Below are 17,093 nucleotides of genomic sequence, written 5' to 3'. Positions count from 1 at the left end.
GTTTAAATTATTTCAAAATTTTTCAATACTTCGAAATACATCTTCAACTTTCTTGAATTTTTTCCTAGAATGATATGAATTCATTTGTTATTTATACATTAAAAATTTGATTTACAAATAGTTTTTTTTTTTAATTGAAAATTTCAAATTGCAACGTTGAAAGTTTAGTTTTTAATATTTAACTAAAATTACAGATTTGAAAAGTTAGATATCTCTAAATTGTAATTTTTCTTTATTAAAAAATCTCAAATTAAATGATTTAAAAATGAAATATTTTAGACTGAAATAATATTTTTAATTTAATAAAAGCTTTTAACTATGCATATATTATTTTAACGTTATTTAAAAATTGAAAATAGTTTATAAAGTTTCAATTGGGCGTTAACACTTGTTTAACTAATAAGACTTTCCAATTAAAACTTATTAATTTTTAACCTTAGAAACTGGAAATTCTAAAATTGTGAATTAATTCCGAACCGTGTTGAAAAATACCTTTAAAAATTTTTAAGTGCAGATCAATTTTAAAAATCATTATCAATTTATCTTCACAGTTAATCAACTATAATACTTTTATTCAAAATATTCGATTTCAAATGATCCTCATTTTTAAAACTGCAACTTAAAAGACATTAAAATAAAATGTACGCCTAAAAATTAAAATCTAAAATTTTGTTAAAAGTAGAAGATTTACGAAACACGCATTCTCAAGTGAATATCATACTTGAAAATGAGAAAAATTAAACTAACTAGTTAAAAAACGGTTGAAATCCACCAAGTTTTAGAAGGTTTATAAAATAAATCTAAAAGAAGAGGGTTAAAGAGATTGAAGAATGTTTTGCCTATAAACGATTAAATTTATTAACTGCTTTTATAAATGCAAGATCTGATATAAAAAGAAACTTATTTGTACAGTGTCGATCAACGTAGTTAGAACCCACGGATTACGATCAAATTACATTTAATAGCGTTGCATACACCGTATGTAGTTTTTTGAGCTATATGTAAATTTCTTTTGAGTATTTTGACATTATTTTTATTCAGTCGCATCCTCCTTCAATACACCGAATGGAACGTCCACTTTCTCTGCACCACAATCAGCAATCACGACATCCTTGGATGGCTTGTCTCGACTATCTGTGCTTGTATTCTCAACTTTCCTAACAACATCCTGAAATAAATAACAATTATTGATTAGAATGAAGTACATTTCGAATAATCTTGAATTTAATTAATCAACGAAGCGCGTTTCGAGCTAAAATTCTTTAGTATTGTTTATTAAGAGGTTCTCAAATCAATCTTACCATTCCTTTGATTACTTTTCCAAAAACAACGTGTCTGCCATCGAGCCATGGAGTTGATTTAACAGTGATGAAGAATTGAGAACCATTCGTGTCTGGTCCGGCATTTGCCATGGACAACCAACCAGCTCCGTAGTGCTTTAGTTTAAAGTTCTCATCAGGGAATTTCTCTCCGTTGATGCTGCGACCTGTTAAAAAATAAGCAAATCTTGGTAATTATATGAAATATTCATTAATAATGTTGTAGACAAAATTTAATATCGAATGATAATAGTTTTTTTCACCTCCAGTTCCGTCTCCTTTGGTGAAGTCTCCGCCTTGAATCATGAAATCTTTAATAACTCTGTGGAATTTGCTTCCCTTGTATCCTTCGCCTTCAGGTCTTTTCGCGAGCTCGACAAAGTTTTCTGCAGTCTTAGGAACAGTTTTTCCGAAAACGCCGATCACTACCCTTCCTGCTGGCTCTCCTCCGATTTCGATGTCGAACCATACCTATGTCAACATTTACATTTTTTATTAGACTAAATACATCAACAACTTAGGAGGATTTAAAAAAATTTAAGAATTTATGATCTTTAACAACATTTTTTTGTTCAGGTTATATCAGCGGTTGAATTATACATTATTTTTTAGCTCAGACATATTCAGGAATTACAGTGTTTCATATAGTTTAAAATTTTCAAATGTATTAATTTATTTTAAGCAAAAAAAAAAGTTTTTTCTACTTTAAAAGATAACTCTTTAATAAAATACTAGAATTTTCAACAAAACAATTGCATTTTTAACACAATAGTTGAATATTCAAACTAAAAAGACAAATTGTCAACAAAAAAATGTCCGTTTTTATTTTAATGAAAAAAGAATGAAGTTTATACAAAAAAGAAAAAAATTTTAAAACAAAAAGACGAATTTCCAACAAATAAAGACTTTTCACTCAAAAAATAAATAAAAGTTTATCTAAATTATTGAACTTTCAAACCAAAAGACAAATATTCTTGACAAAAATGCAATTTTTAAACAAAAAATATGACTGTTCAACAAAAAATTAATTTTACACGAAACTGATGCATTTTTACGCAAAAAAAGGAAATTTCAAACTAAAAAATAATTCGTTTACAAAAAAAAAACGCGAATTTTTAACTAAAAAATATCGATCTTACAAAATGGAAAAGTTCCATTTTCTGGTAAAAAATTAATTCTAAAAAAAAGAAGTATTTTTCACTAAACAGTTAAATTTTCAACTAGACATAAGCCTTCAAAAAAAAAAAAAAAAAAAAAAAAATTCCACAAAGTAGCTTAACTTTAACCCAAGTAGTTGAAATTTCAATTAAAAAGGATTAATTTATAACAAGACAATTAAACTTAAATTAGTTGAATTATCAAGCAAAGAAGCACGATTTTTAACCAAAAAGTTGCACATTTATAAAAAAAAATTTTGTTTTCTATAATAGATGAAATTTTAAATCAAAAAGATAAATTATCAAAAAAGAGTTGAATTTTCTGTTAAAAAAAATGTTGGTCGAGTTTCACGATTAAAATATGCATTTTTTAACAAGAAATAATTTTCTACCAAAAAAAAATCAATTTCCAATCCAAAAAGACGAATTTTTAACCAAAAAGGATGACTTTTTACAAAATTGTTGAATTCTTTTGCAAATAGATGCAATTTTATCAAAAAATATGAAATTTATCTTAAAGAAAAAAACTCAGTTAACTCAGTAACGTCACAAATTGAATTTTTGTAACATAAAAATAAGTTTCTACGAAAAAATTGAATTTTCAAGACAAAACGACGAATTTTTTCAAGCAACAAGGATGAATTTTTAACAATATAGTTAAATTCTCTACCAAATAGTAGTTACATTTTTATCCAAAAAAGATCAATTTTGTACTATAAAGCAGATGAATTTGTAATAAAAGACAAATTTTTTTCAGAAGTGGAACTTTCATTCAGAAAATATTTTAGTTCATTTTTCAACACCAAAATATAAATTTTAAACAAAAAGTAAATTTTCTACGAAATAGTTCAGTTTCCAAGAAAATAGTATAATAGCTTAATTTCTAACCAAACAGTTGCATTTTTATCAAAAAACATTTCATTTCTGCTAATGTAGGTAAACTTTAAAATAAGAAAGACAAACTTTCAAAAAAAGAGTTGAATTTTCAACCGAAAAGTTAACGAAAAATTGCAATTTTCTATTCATTAAAAAAATTCCGAGATTCTCATAAATTTTCATAGAATTTATTTCTCAGTTATATTCTCATTCTCGTTATCGCTTTCAAAGTAATATAACTGGCTCAGAACTCTAGATACGACTTTAAAGATGCATTTAAATTTGTGCATAAGTGTTTTTTGTTGAGTTTAAAGTATTTATTAGGTAATAAGAATGAGTCTTTATCAGAAACAAAGGGTTTTAGATGGCATTTATATATTACACTTTTGATTAGGGTGAAAATAGAAAAGAAAAAAGGGCAGGTTTCTGGACCAAAAAAGTGTAATTTTTCACCAAAAAACATAAATTTTCAACAAAAGTTTTTTGAAAGCAGAGAAAAAAGAGAAACTCCTTTAAAACGGGAGAAAAAGATAAATTTTTGTGTGAAGTTTGTATTAAGATGCTTTATTTCAAAAATATAATTCCCATTTTTAATTTGTTCAACCATTGAATCAAAATCTTTCCATACATTTTATGAACATTAAATTAATTAAATAATTTATATCCAAAGAATCATCGTATTTGAAAGATTTTCAGATTTAAAGAAAGGGTATTTTAAGATGTGCTTATCTTAAATCACTGAATAAAGAATTCGCACCAAGGCATATCTTGACCAAGGGCACAATGAACGTGAAAGAACAAAGAGCCTGCAGACGTGAGACTGGAATATTAAAAAGTTGGCTCAACTCCAATGTCTGGTCTTTATTTTCTCAGAGGCGAAATAATGTTCTAACGATATATTCTCTTTCTAAGTTAGACGCATACAAAATAATATTATCCACCAATCGGCTGTCGTGCGACCAATTATTTTGGACCTATTAACCCGAATGAATTTTCTTTATCAAATTTTTTAATTTGAATTTTTCGCTCAGAAATCAAGGACATGCTAATTCGCTGTAAGACCAGAAGTAGTTCCCAGCCAATCAGCGTTCCAAGCAATCCAACCACGATTGGTTGGAACGCTCTTTTCAGGATATGACGTGGCAAGGTCACAAAATTGTTTGAACAGGGTTTTAAACCATTCGAAATTTCTACATACATTTTTAATAATATTTATTGATCAGGAATGAAGTATTCAAGATTCTTTAGAATTTTATGTATGCAGTAATTGAAAAATATTTTATAAACGTTCATGAGTGTTCTGTATTTATGAATCGGACATACTTTTAAGGTTATGTTCCCATATTTCACACGAGATTAAGAAATTGTAAATCAGCGAGTGAGGAAAACAAATCATACATAAAGTGTCAGATTATGTTATGCATTCCCTATTATGATAATGAATATGGGGCATATTAGTGAAACAGATAAAAAATCAATAAAAAAAAACTTTATGGTAAGATGCTATCAGAAATAGCCAATAAAAATTGCGAATTCACTAAGAGTGACTAAACGCTATAAATAATAATTTAAAAAGGCATTAAGGTAAATTGCTATCATAAATAGTCCATAAAGATTGCGACCTCATTAAGGCTTCATACCGATTCAAATAATCGGCTCTTTGTTTCTGAGCACATTACAACAATACTTCGGCATTCAAAAATTTTAAAATGCTCAAAGTTGAAATCGTTTTCAAAATAAACGTTTCAACACAAATAATTGAGTTAGACTGAACAATTGAGAATAAATGTTGAGAAAAAGTATTATACAATAATGAAATATCTTACCTTATCGGTGACTTTAGGTCCTTTGGAAGCTTTGTCGTCGACATTGCCTGATAAGCAGGAAACGGCGGCCACAAAGGCGAGAAGTAAACAAATCCTTCTCATATTAAGAAGGACAGCTTCGAATCTTTTGTTGTAAAGTCTCGCAGGTGGAAAAAGGACGTCCGAACTTCTCAAAACTGTTTGAACGATAGAGCAGGTTTGAGTTGGTAAGAACAGACGGAACAGGCGGTCAAATATCTTGACTCTTGACTAGTGCGAATCGTCAGAAATGTGTTGGTAACCTGTGATTGGCTGCTTCGGGTCTTGGGTTGATATCACAAGCGCACGTCTTTTTCGAGGTACGTGGTATTTGTATAGCTACTCTACCTACACATATATATTTTTAATAACAAGAACAAGCCAAGTGTATAAGAAGTTAAAAAAAGAAGTTTTTAAACAGCAAAACCTGTTTTACGGTGAGGAATTGCATGTTCTTGATCCATGAATCAAGTCCTAACCTCTAAGAATGTATAAAAGGCTTTGAAGAAGATATAATAATTTAAGTAAAGAAAAAATTAGTTTCTCTTATTTAAAAAATCGTTCTCTCGAAGTCGATTTCAATTTATTGACAATAGAATTTGACAGGAAATGGCACTTTTTGAAAAACGCCAGAAATTTCCTAATGTTTAATTGTGCGCATGCGTATAGTTTTTTAATGCAGGATTGCAGGGCTTTAATTATTTCCATTATTTCCCTAAAATTTGTCTCATCACAAAATAATTATTGTTAAATGGAAAATAGGTTAATTTGAAAACAATCGGCATTTTGTACGCATTTTTTCTTAAATCGTTTAGACATTTAAATAATAAAATTTCTTATACTCGTAACTGATGTCATATGTGTCAAGGAATTCCCAATCAGAATTCAGTGTGTAAATGAGCACTAGTAAAGTAAATCTAATGTCCGAGTATAACCTTTGCCGGTCGATCGGGTACATGTAGCTGGCAAAAATTCTGCACTCTTGATTTGTTAAAAAAGCTTAAAATTCAGAAAATATTTTGGTAAGACTAAAAACAAAAGAATTTTTCATTTCTATTGATTGGAGTAGACGCAGTTTTAAGAAGCTTAATTTTATTGAATAAATGAATCAGCACTTTTAGATATGTTTTTTACGGTTTTCTGAAGTAATAGAGTTATTTTAAGTATTTTGGGAAATTTCTGATCACCATTATAAAAAAGGTCAATCAATAGTAAGGAAATCGTGAGTAAAAAAAACCTAGTCATGCGAATTTTCTAGAATGTTATATGGTTATTATATCTCAAGTTATCATTTTTTGCTGTAGAACAGGTTTATTTATAGCAAATTTATCTGCGTATTACCATAGTTGAGATCCTGGGTTTATTTTTCTTAATAAGATTAATCCGATTTTTGTGTGCCTTAGCCTCATTTCCGTTATCATAAGTTTTCATTTTATCAGATGAATTATTATCAGAAGCTGGAAAACTCTGGAAATGTTAGGGAATTTTGTCGAGAACGTGCTTAATTCTTTAAAATTGTTATATAAAATAGAATAAAAGTGATTCTTCATTTGTAAAAGTAGCTTTATATTACTGTATCTGTTTTTTCATTCTTTTTAGTTTGAAATTAATTTTGTTGAATTAAAAAAGCATTATTCTATTTTCAAAATTATAGTTTTTGATTGAAAATTCAAAATTATCTGTGTTTAAACTCATGTAATACTCATTTTAAAAACTCATTTTGTAATAGAAAAATTAACTATACAAGATGAAAGTCACAAAGTCATGCTACAGATGTTTAGAGAAGCGATAATATGAATTTTTACTGTGCTATTTGGAATATGCGATACGTATCTTTTTCATGTTTTTAAGTATCTTTGTATGCTGTTTTTTATGCTGATGTTTATGAAACTGCATTTTTTTGGCCAATATGTTATTAACGTTACTGCAAGAAGTTACTTAATCATTTATTATCCTTTATGAAATATATTGTGTGTAACGGACTGTGTAAATAGCCTTTGTGTTTGCTATATCTGAAAAAATATAAGAAATGGAATTCTCTCATTATAATTTAGCAAAAAATGATTGAAAAAGTCCTTTGAATAATTGTATAATTTTGTGAAATATTTTAGAAGCAATATTATACCATAAATCATTCGTAATGTTTATCTTTTTTAGTTAAAAATGCCTGTGTTTTGTGGAAAATGTGTCAAAAAATCAAAAATTAAAACAGTTATAGCATTTACAAAATTCCAAATAACACACGAAAATGAACATTTTATGCCAAATAACACACGACATGAAAAAAAGTCCAGAGAAGAAAAATGTTGCTTTTTAAATGCTCTACGAGATTATCATAACAACTTTTTGAATTTTTGGAAAAATCAAAAATTCAAATTTCGACAGCATACAAAATAAAGAAAAATCCAAAAATTACATTTTGCGACCAAACTGTGCAAAATAGGTAAATGATAACTTCACCAAAATTGTGCATTTAAAAAAGATCTACAAATTTGTTATCAACCACTTTTTGATACTATTCGTAGTTTTGGCTTTAATCATGAAAAACGTCATTACAGTAAAAAAATGTGACCGCTGCGTGGGCACTTTCTTGCCACAACTTTTGTCTTTTAATTTCTTTTTCGTCTCGTGTGTGGGGTTTCAAACAATTTAACTGTTCATGTTTTTGATGCTATTTTTTATGATTTAAACTAATAACAGAACTATAAAAAAATTATTCTTGACAACAAAATCATTTTTACATTCTCATCAGAGAAAGTATTAGATTTGTATAAAATTTGACCTCTCTAGTTTTTGTCAAAAGGTCCACGTTTTGAGAACCCCTGAATCCGAAAAACAGGTTTTTACAAATGTGTCTATCTGTATGTCTATCTGTTTGTCGTTATGTCTGCCTTTATGTCTGTCTGTCTGTGAGCACGATATCTTTTGGAAAAAATTAATCTATTAGATTGGCTTTTGGTATACTCTTTTAGTGTCCTAAGCTAAATGCCAAGTTCGTTAGTCAGAAATTTTGGATAAAAATACTAAAAGTGAGCCCATTTTTTAAATTTAGGAGTACACATTTTTTCATAATTCAAAAATTCTGTGTACAGTTGTTCATTGTACTTCAAAAGAAAAATGTTACTTTTCGATAGCCCTTCAAGATTATCTTATAAACTTTTTGAATTTTTCCGAAAATTTCCAATTTTGATCGTACGAAAACTAATTAAAACTCAAAAATTGCATTTGTCGGTCAAACTATGCAAGATAGGGGAAAAATGATTAGACAAACATTGTGCATCCAAAAAGTATCTACAAATTTGTTATCAATCACTTTTTTATGGGACACGTAGTTTTTGTTTTATTTATAAAAAAGACATTGAAAATACAAAAATTCAATTTTTAGACAAACGACACAAGCTAAGTCGAAAAATCGTCTTGTTTTGGAAGAAAATTATATATTTTTGTTGTAAAAAATTAAACTATTTGATTGAAAATTAATCTATCTTATTGAAACGGCAATATTTTTACTTAAAAAGTTAAGAATTTGTTTAAATTGTTAAGTGCGTATAAGTAGATAAAGTAAAAATTTGAATTATAATTCAAATTCATGGACTTCAGAGAAAAATGCAAGAAATGATTAATTACGTTTTAAGTATTATTTAATCTATGGAGCTAATATATTTAGGAATATCTTTTAATATATTTTATCAAAGAATTCTTAATTAAACTTATTAAATGAATTCCCAGAAACTGAAAAAAATTATTTATAATAAACTCGCGAAACTGCAAATATATTCTTAATTGATTATTTTAAAAAATGTGAAATGGTTTAATGGCTCCGTAATATGAGAAATTATACCGGGAGAAAACTTGAGCTACATGGAAAAAACCAGGGAATTTTTTTTTCAAGAATTCAAGTAGACATCCTTTTTTCAGTAAGTTAATAATGCTTTTGTAAAGAACATGGCGGAAGATAAAATAGAACCTGGAAACACGCAGGCCGAGTTCATTAAAAATGAGCTCAACTTTGATGTGGACCCGGAAGATCCATTGACGAAAGCAAGCTTAGAAGATCATCCTGAAAACGAGTGGATAGACATTCTTGGAAACGGACAGTTAAAGAAGAAAGTTTTAAAAGCTGGAAAAGCAAATACGCGACCCAGCAGGGGGGATATTTGCAAGGCAAAAATTACTGGCAAACTTGAAAATGGAACTATTGTTGAACAAGAGGAAGAAGTTACCTTTCAGTTGGGGGATGTCGAAGTTGTACAGGTATTGTTTAAAATTTTGCATTTTAACCAATTATAGGTATCACATTTTTCCCTGCCAGGGTGGCCATTGACCTAGAAAAAGCAGGGAATTTATTTAAAAAAAGGGAATTTGTTAGATTTGTTTTACTGTATTAAAATATCGAAGATCATTTTATATTAAAAATTGCAAAGTTAATGTTTTGTTCAAAAAACGTGACGGTCCCAATAATCTTAAACTTGGCTATAGTGTGAATGTATTGGGTAAAAAATATGTTAAAAGTAACATTTCTAAAATATTCAACTTTTTGGCTTGAAAATTCACCTACTTAATTGAAAATGCCACAGTTTTTGGTTACCAATTTATTTTTTCTGTTAAATATGTATTTTTGGTAGAAAATTAATCTTCTTTGTTAAAAAGTCATCTTTTTTATTTAAAAGTTCATTCTTCTTATTTTAATAACCGACTATTATATTTCTGGTTCATAATTCATCTCTTTGATTAAAACTTCTACAATTTAGTGAAAAATTTCATTATTTTGTTGAAAATATAACTATTTTTGGATTCAAAATTCATGTTTTAGTAGAAAAAAATCTTTTTTGGTTAAAAGTTCATCTTTTATGGCTGACAGTTAATTATTTTTAATTACAAAGTGTACTATCACATTTTAGATCCAGGAATCATCAATTTTGGTTAACATTTCTACTATTTAGTTGAAAATTCTATTATTTTGCTGAAAATTCAACTATTTTCTTGAAAAATCATCTTTTTTATTTAAAAGTTAATTCTTTTTATTCTTAATGCCGACTATTATATTCTCGGTTAAGAATTCATCTATTTAGATAAAAATTCTACAATTTGGCTAAAAGGTTCAACTTTTTTTGTGCAAAATTCGTCTTCTTGGTTTGAAAAATCATATTTTTTATTTGAAACTTCCACTATTTTGTTGAAAATGCCGTATATTCCTAATTTTAATCTCAGAAATATGTTACAAAACATAATAATGCCATTTAAAAAAATGTATTGGTCTATTTTCTTGAAAAATCAATTTTACAGTATTTTACATTATACATTTTACCTTATAGTTATAAAATGTTAAATTATTCCCAAAATTTATCTAATAAAGTAATTACTATTGAATAATAATTATTATAAATGCAATAAATTCAACCGGAAAAATTGTAATTTTTTGCGCGAAAACCGGGAAATAGATTGCAATTTTTTTAAAAGTTTGAGTGGTCACGCGGCTACATTTCCTCTGTTTTGTAATTCCCCCTTTTTTCCTATTTTCGAAAAAACTCCACTTTTTCGCCTTGTTCCACCATTGCTCGTTTTACACCTACAAAAATATTCTGTTTAAAATATGTCGAGAATGTTTAGAATTAACTGTTTAGGATTTAAATTAAACTATTCAAATTAAATTTGGTTGAAACATAAACAATTCTAGAAACTCAAACTATTTTTAATTGTGGTTAAGTGCATTGAAGAGTGTTTAATTAAACATATAAGCATTCCGATTTTATTATTAATGACGGAATCAAAAAAATATCTTCTTGAATATGAGAACGATTTTTAAACATAAAAAATGGTTTGTTTAACAAATTATGTTTTTTGCTGGACTTTTTTATTTCGCTGTGAATGGATTTTTAATCAGTACATGTAACTTTAAAAAAAATATTTAACGGCGGAAATCATTACAAAATCATTTAGCATTATATATAAATAAAACATTTCTTATAAAAAGATTGTTTCTTCTTTTATACATGTAATTATAAATGTTAAATCTTTCCCCTACTTTGCCTCTTTCGGGAAAGCATTAATCTGAAAAGATAGGAAATAAAATAAAAACATATTTTAAAAAGAGAATAAAAGAAGAATTCTTCACAAAAAATTTTTTAATTTGTAATTCGAATTTAAGAAACTTAACTGAATTATTTTTTAAAAACTGAATCATTTAAGAGGTTTAGAAGTTAAAGAATCTAAAATACAAAATTTTTGCCAAGGAATAAAAAAATATAATAAAATATAATCAGAAAATTAAATATTGATTGATGACTTAGATGAAAATTTCCGTAAGATTAACCTCCTTTTTACCTTTTTTTATTACATATTATTAATATTATTCATCTGAAAAGATACGAAAGAAAATGATTTTTTTTAAGTGAAATAAAATAAATCTTGAACAAAAAATTAAAAAAATGGAATAAAATAAAATTAAGAGAATAAATACGGACTAAATACTGTAAAGAATATTTCCATATTAATTAACCCCCTTTTCAATTTTTTTTTAAATATATAGAAATAAGATTAACACAAAATAAAAATATAAGAGGCAACAAGATTGAAATAAATAAAAATGGTTAAAGAGAGATAAAACTAAAACAAGAAAAAATAATGAAGCTGTGATTCCTGCAATTTTATTTTATTAACCTTTTTGACTTGAATTTGTATTTTCAGGGTTTGGATTTGGCGGTAGCTTTAATGGATATTGGCGAGGAAGCAGAAGTTGAAGTTGCTTCGAGATTTGCTTATGGAACTCTAGGAGAAAAAGACAAAATACCTTCAGGTGTTACAGTTTGGTACACTGTTGAGCTAAAAGACGTGGAATATGAACCAGAAATCGAGTCTCTTGCAGTCAATCAAAGAAAAGAAATGGGGTAATTGTTATTTATGATTAAGTGCTGGTTATATTGTTACATTATTATATGGTGTGAGGGGTTGACCACCCGATTTTTGAGTGTACACCAGATTTCAGGATTTCAAATATTACAAATGATTTCAACAGTTTTCAAAGTATTTCAGATGATTGCGAAGAATTTAAAGGGTTTCAACAATTTTAGAAATATATTTAAACTTTCACAAAGGTTTAAAAAGTTTCACAGATTAAAAAAATATTTAGAAGATCTTGCAATTAATTCAGTAAGATTTCAGATAGATTTTAAGTTTTCAAAGATTTCACAAAGAATTAAAAGATTTCACAAATAATTCAGAAAGATTTTACAACGGTGTACAAATTTCACGGATTTAAACAGATTTAAAAGTTGTTGCGTCTAACATCAGGTCTCCGGAAAAAAGTTTTCTATCAGTCATATCTTATGGAAGAAAAAACAGTATTTTTTATGAAAAAATCATGAAACTCACGAAGAATAATTATTTTCACAATAGTTTTTAAAAATGATTGAATTTTAATAAATGTTGGCTTTATTCAGTCAAAAAATTACCTAGAGTTCTACTGTTTCCACTTTTGAAAATAAGTGAATTATCATTAAATATACTTATTTTGTTTAATAAATGTTTTCATTACAAAAAAATGGTTTTAAATATTTCAACCATAGACAAATTTCCTTTAAAATTGGAAAGATTAGAAATGTAGAACATGTTTCTCCCGAAAAAAATAAGCCATCAATAATTAAAATTCAAGAATTTTTCAGAAATTGGTAAGAAGCGATTAGCATCTGCTTTTTAGCATATTAAAAAAAAAAAACACTTTTATTGTAAAGGAACAAAAAACGAGAACGCGGAAACTGGTGGATCAGACGAGACGAACCGACTCTCGCGATTCAGTGTTATCGTAGAGCTTTGGATTTCTTGTCCCCCTCAAAAAGTGGAACATTAGGCGAAGATGCTGTTCAGGAACCCGAATCAGATGCAGAAATGCAGGCCTTATTAGAAGATAGGTTGACTGTTTACAATAATTTGGCAGCAGCACAATTAAAGACACAAGCCTATGAGGCTGCACTCAAAAGTGTGGAGAACGTCCTGGGATGTCAGCCGCAAAATATAAAAGCTCTTTTCCGAAAAGGTACTCAAAGATTTAAATGAAACAATTATAAAATTACAGGGCTCAGATTGACTAGAAGGCTTTAAAAATGTACGGTATTCTTATTGATCTTAAAATATTCTGTGTGCAATAAAAATAAACTTTAAAGTTAAAAGCATTTTTTTTAAGTATTAATTTAGCATGAAGGTTTCTGAATCTGGGTTTAAAATATTTCTTTCTGAACTATTAAACTTTTAACTTGAATTATTTTGAATATTTTAAACTTGAAATAATAAATTCTTGCAAATAAAACTAATTTAGATATATTTAATATGCAATGCTTTACATATTTTTAACATTCCATGTCAAAATACATATTGAATTTTCAACAAAGTAGTTGAAATTTTAAACGAAAGAGGCCAAATTCTAACAAAAATAGTTGAGTTTATAAATTAACAAGTCGAATCATTTAGAAAACAGTTGCCCTTGTAAGCTATTAGTTCAGAACTTTCAAGCAAAAGTGATGAATTTTTAACAAGTTACATTAAATTTTAGTTACAAAGATAAATTTTGAACCGAATGCTCGAATTTTCAAACAAAAAAGATAAAACTTCAACCAAATAATGTAATATTTAATCTAGAAAGAGGCATTCAAAACATGGGTCACATTCAAAACCTAAAAATTTAAGTTTTCAACAAAGAAAGATGTATTTTCAACGAAATAGTTGTATGTAAAAAAAAATATTTTTGAACAAAAGGATAAATTTCTTAGAAGACTATTGAATTTTCAACCAAAAAAGATTACTTTTATATAAAAAAAGATACATTTTCAATCCATAAGGATGAATTTTCTATTCAAAAAGATGAATGACCAACAAAACATTTGAATACTTGTCTAAAAAATATGATTTTTGAATGAAATAATTTAATTTTTAAACAAAATTATCGAATTTTAAAATAAGATAAATTAGACAGCATTAAAAGTTTATTAGTCAACAAATAGATTGATTTTAACCAATGAAGATGAATTTTTAATAAAATAGTTGAATTGTAAACAATTTTTTTTAATTAAATAGTTGCATTTAAAACCAGATAGACTTTCCATCAAAAGAGACAAATTCGTTTAAGCTAAGACAAATGAAAAAAAAACTGAATTTTCAACTAAAAATTTTCAACCGAATACTTAAATTAAAAAATATAATATTTTTGAGTACAAATACGAATTTTGTTACGAGACAGTTGATTTTCAACAAATAAGTTAATTTTCAACAACAAAGAAATTCTTTTCAACCAGATGAATTTTCCATTTATAAGGAAGAATTTTCAACCAAACAGTTTGTTTTATCAGAAAAAAACAGCTATTTTTTTAATCAAGAAATATGAATTTTGAACCAAATCGTTTAATTATTAAAAAAATTAATTCACAAACAAATAGAATTTTAATCAAAAGAGATGAGTTTTTAATAAAATAGATTCATTTTCAACCACGTGGTTGGATTTTCATGCCAAAAAGACGAAACTTTAAAAAGATAGTCACATTTTTAATAAAAAAAAGTTAATTTGAAATAAAAAAAGGTGATTTTTTCTACCATAAAAGGGGAATTTTCAATTTCAAAGGGTGAATTTTGTATCTAAATGGGCGAATATTCAACAAATTAGTTTAACTTACGACCAAAAAAGATGAATTTTCAACCAAATTCTCGAATTTTGAGACAAAAAAGACTAAACTTCAACCAAGCCACTGAATACATAATCTAAAAATACGTATTCAAAAAATGGTTGAATTATCTACCCAAAAGGTCGAATGTTCAACAAATCAGCCAAATTTACGACCAAAAAAGATAAATGTTCAACAAAATAATTAAATTTTCAATCAAAAATTTAAGTTTTAACCAAAAAGAATGAACATACAAACAAAATGGTGAAATTTTCTGATTATGTTCTATTAATTCAGTTCTCATGTAGGTTGAAAAAAAATAATAGGCAGGAAAATTTTCTTTAAAATTGGGGGAACTGAAGAATTCTTTAAAAAGGGAGAATAGCTGAGAGAGTTTAAAGAGTGTAATTGAATTTGAAATTAATCGATTTGAATGTTTTTGACCTAAAAATATGCTACTGTTAAAGCTTTAATGAGAAATTGTTGAATTTTTAAAATTCTCAATAAAAATGGTGCATTTCTTCTACTTTTGCATTCCAATTTTAAACAGTTTAATTGTCTTTAAAATTGAAACTAATTATAGCCGTCAAAAACTCGATTATTCGCATTTTTCCAAACTCGCAGAAATGCGCACGATCTGAGTCCTACAATTACATTAAGCTACTACATGATTGAAAAGAAAAAATGTATTTTAAACCTTACAGGTAAAATTCTGCATTTAAAAGGGGAACATTTGAAAGCCTACGAGACGTTGCTTCATGCCCAGAAGTTGGTTCCCCAGAATAAAGCAATTCAGCAGGAGTTGTCGGTTATAAAAATAAAAACGGTGAAAGACGCTGACAAGGAGAAAAATTTGTATCGCAAGATGCTGGGAACCAAAAAGGAGAATGCTGATGCTAAAGGTGAGGAGAAGAAGGACAGGAAAATAAAGACAACCACAATTGCTTGGAGCATTATTGGCGGAACTATTGCCGCCGCAGTGGGAGTGATAGCGTATAAATTAATTTCGTGAATTTGTTTCAGACATAACGTGAAACGAGATACAAGTCTCGTTTATCGGTTAACAATAAATCTACCAAGTCCATTTATGATTCGTATGTTTTCTAATTTAGTCACTCGTTAATCTCGCATTGTAGCGTGGAAAATGTATATGTGTACTGTACAACTCTGTAAAGATTATTGACGCCAAGTAGGTAATTTACTATTTTTAAATAAATAGGACTTACTATTGTTTGTCAGAATGAAGCTTGGTCAGTTGCCACATTTCGATATTTAAGGGAATAGATCAAAAACTGTTTAATGTTTACTTTTTCTCGATATTAACTTTACATGGAAGTGCTGTTAATATTTCTGTGAGAATTATTCTTGTTTCCTTCCAACATTCCATGTGTATTGCAGACATTATGAAGGGAGTGGGTTGAAAAGAGGAATGTCGTGATTGTTACGTACATGTCATTGAAATAAATTTAATATATGTTTTAGAACGGATCTTGTATTCCACCTTAACGCAAAGAACATCCATTTCCAGGGTTGCTAGAAGACCAGGAAAAGTCATGGAATTTGGAAAAAGTTGAGGGAACCGGGAAGTAGTGGAATTTTGAAAAAATGACTGGCCAATTTTAAACTTGCGAATTGATACGAATGGATTTTTTACTAATAAAAATATGAGAATTACGGATTTTAAAACAATTTTGTAATAATATTAGCGTCATCAATCGGGAGTGCGTAGTTTATGTAAATATAATTCTCCTGAGATTCTAGAAAAATCCCAAAAGATTTTTGAAGATTTCAAATATGTCAAAAGTAAAAATTTCAACTAAATAGTTGAATTTCCATCCAAATAAGATGAGTTTTTAACGAAAAATGTAATATATGATGAGGTTTTTTTTAAACAAAGAGGAAGTTTCTACAAAATAGTTCAATTTTGAAACCCGATAATATGAATTTTCAAAGAGATAGTTGCATTTTCAAACAAAATTATGAATCTTCAACATAAAAAAATGAATTTTTAACAATGATTCCTCGAGGAAAAAGGATTATTTTTAACCGGTTGCATTTTTTAAACAAAAAGCTGCCTTTTTTCTGAAAAGACGACTTCTATTAAACAGTTCAATTCTGTAACCCTAAAAAGCTTACTGTTTAAATGAAAGAGTTGAATTCGTCTGAAGACGACGAATTTTCAACAAAATAAATAATTTTTCATGCAAAAAAATAAATAAAAAAAAAAGATCTGGGTTCAGATCCCAGCGG

The 17,093-nt window shown here is 27.6% G+C and overlaps 2 protein-coding genes across 7 annotated transcripts; one reads left to right on the top strand and one right to left on the bottom strand.

Moving 5' to 3' along the window:
* Positions 1-833: 833 nt before the first annotated feature.
* On the bottom strand, positions 834-5,311 carry LOC117168807 (peptidyl-prolyl cis-trans isomerase 5). Its single transcript, XM_033354637.1, has 4 exons — positions 5,179-5,311; positions 1,583-1,790; positions 1,302-1,486; positions 834-1,168 (listed from the first exon to the last, which is right to left on the bottom strand). The coding sequence occupies exons 1-4, from the start codon at positions 5,278-5,280 to the stop codon at positions 1,034-1,036; spliced, it is 630 nt and encodes a 209-aa protein (XP_033210528.1). The 5' UTR covers positions 5,281-5,311; the 3' UTR covers positions 834-1,033.
* Positions 5,312-5,403: 92 nt separating this feature from the next.
* LOC117168805 (peptidyl-prolyl cis-trans isomerase FKBP8) lies at positions 5,404-16,324 on the top strand. 6 transcript variants are annotated; one of them, XM_033354632.1, is made up of 5 exons: positions 5,404-5,516; positions 9,115-9,450; positions 11,884-12,083; positions 12,927-13,228; positions 15,548-16,324. In XM_033354632.1, exons 2-5 carry the CDS (start codon positions 9,142-9,144, stop codon positions 15,853-15,855), a joined length of 1,119 nt encoding a protein of 372 aa, XP_033210523.1. In that variant the 5' UTR covers positions 5,404-5,516; positions 9,115-9,141; the 3' UTR covers positions 15,856-16,324. The 6 variants fall into 6 exon arrangements, with proteins under 6 accessions (XP_033210523.1, XP_033210526.1, XP_033210524.1 ...); XM_033354635.1 differs by having other exon boundaries at positions 5,421-5,516; positions 9,139-9,450; XM_033354633.1 differs by lacking the exon at positions 5,404-5,516 and adding an exon at positions 5,520-5,633.
* The last annotated feature ends 769 nt before the right edge of the window (positions 16,325-17,093 follow it).

This window comes from Belonocnema kinseyi, chromosome 3 (assembly GCF_010883055.1).
Source record: "Belonocnema kinseyi isolate 2016_QV_RU_SX_M_011 chromosome 3, B_treatae_v1, whole genome shotgun sequence".
In the NCBI taxonomy this organism is placed as follows: Eukaryota; Metazoa; Arthropoda; class Insecta; order Hymenoptera; family Cynipidae; genus Belonocnema; species Belonocnema kinseyi.
The sequence above is the reverse complement of the archived record's forward strand: the minus strand, read 5'-3'. Positions and strand labels throughout refer to the sequence as shown.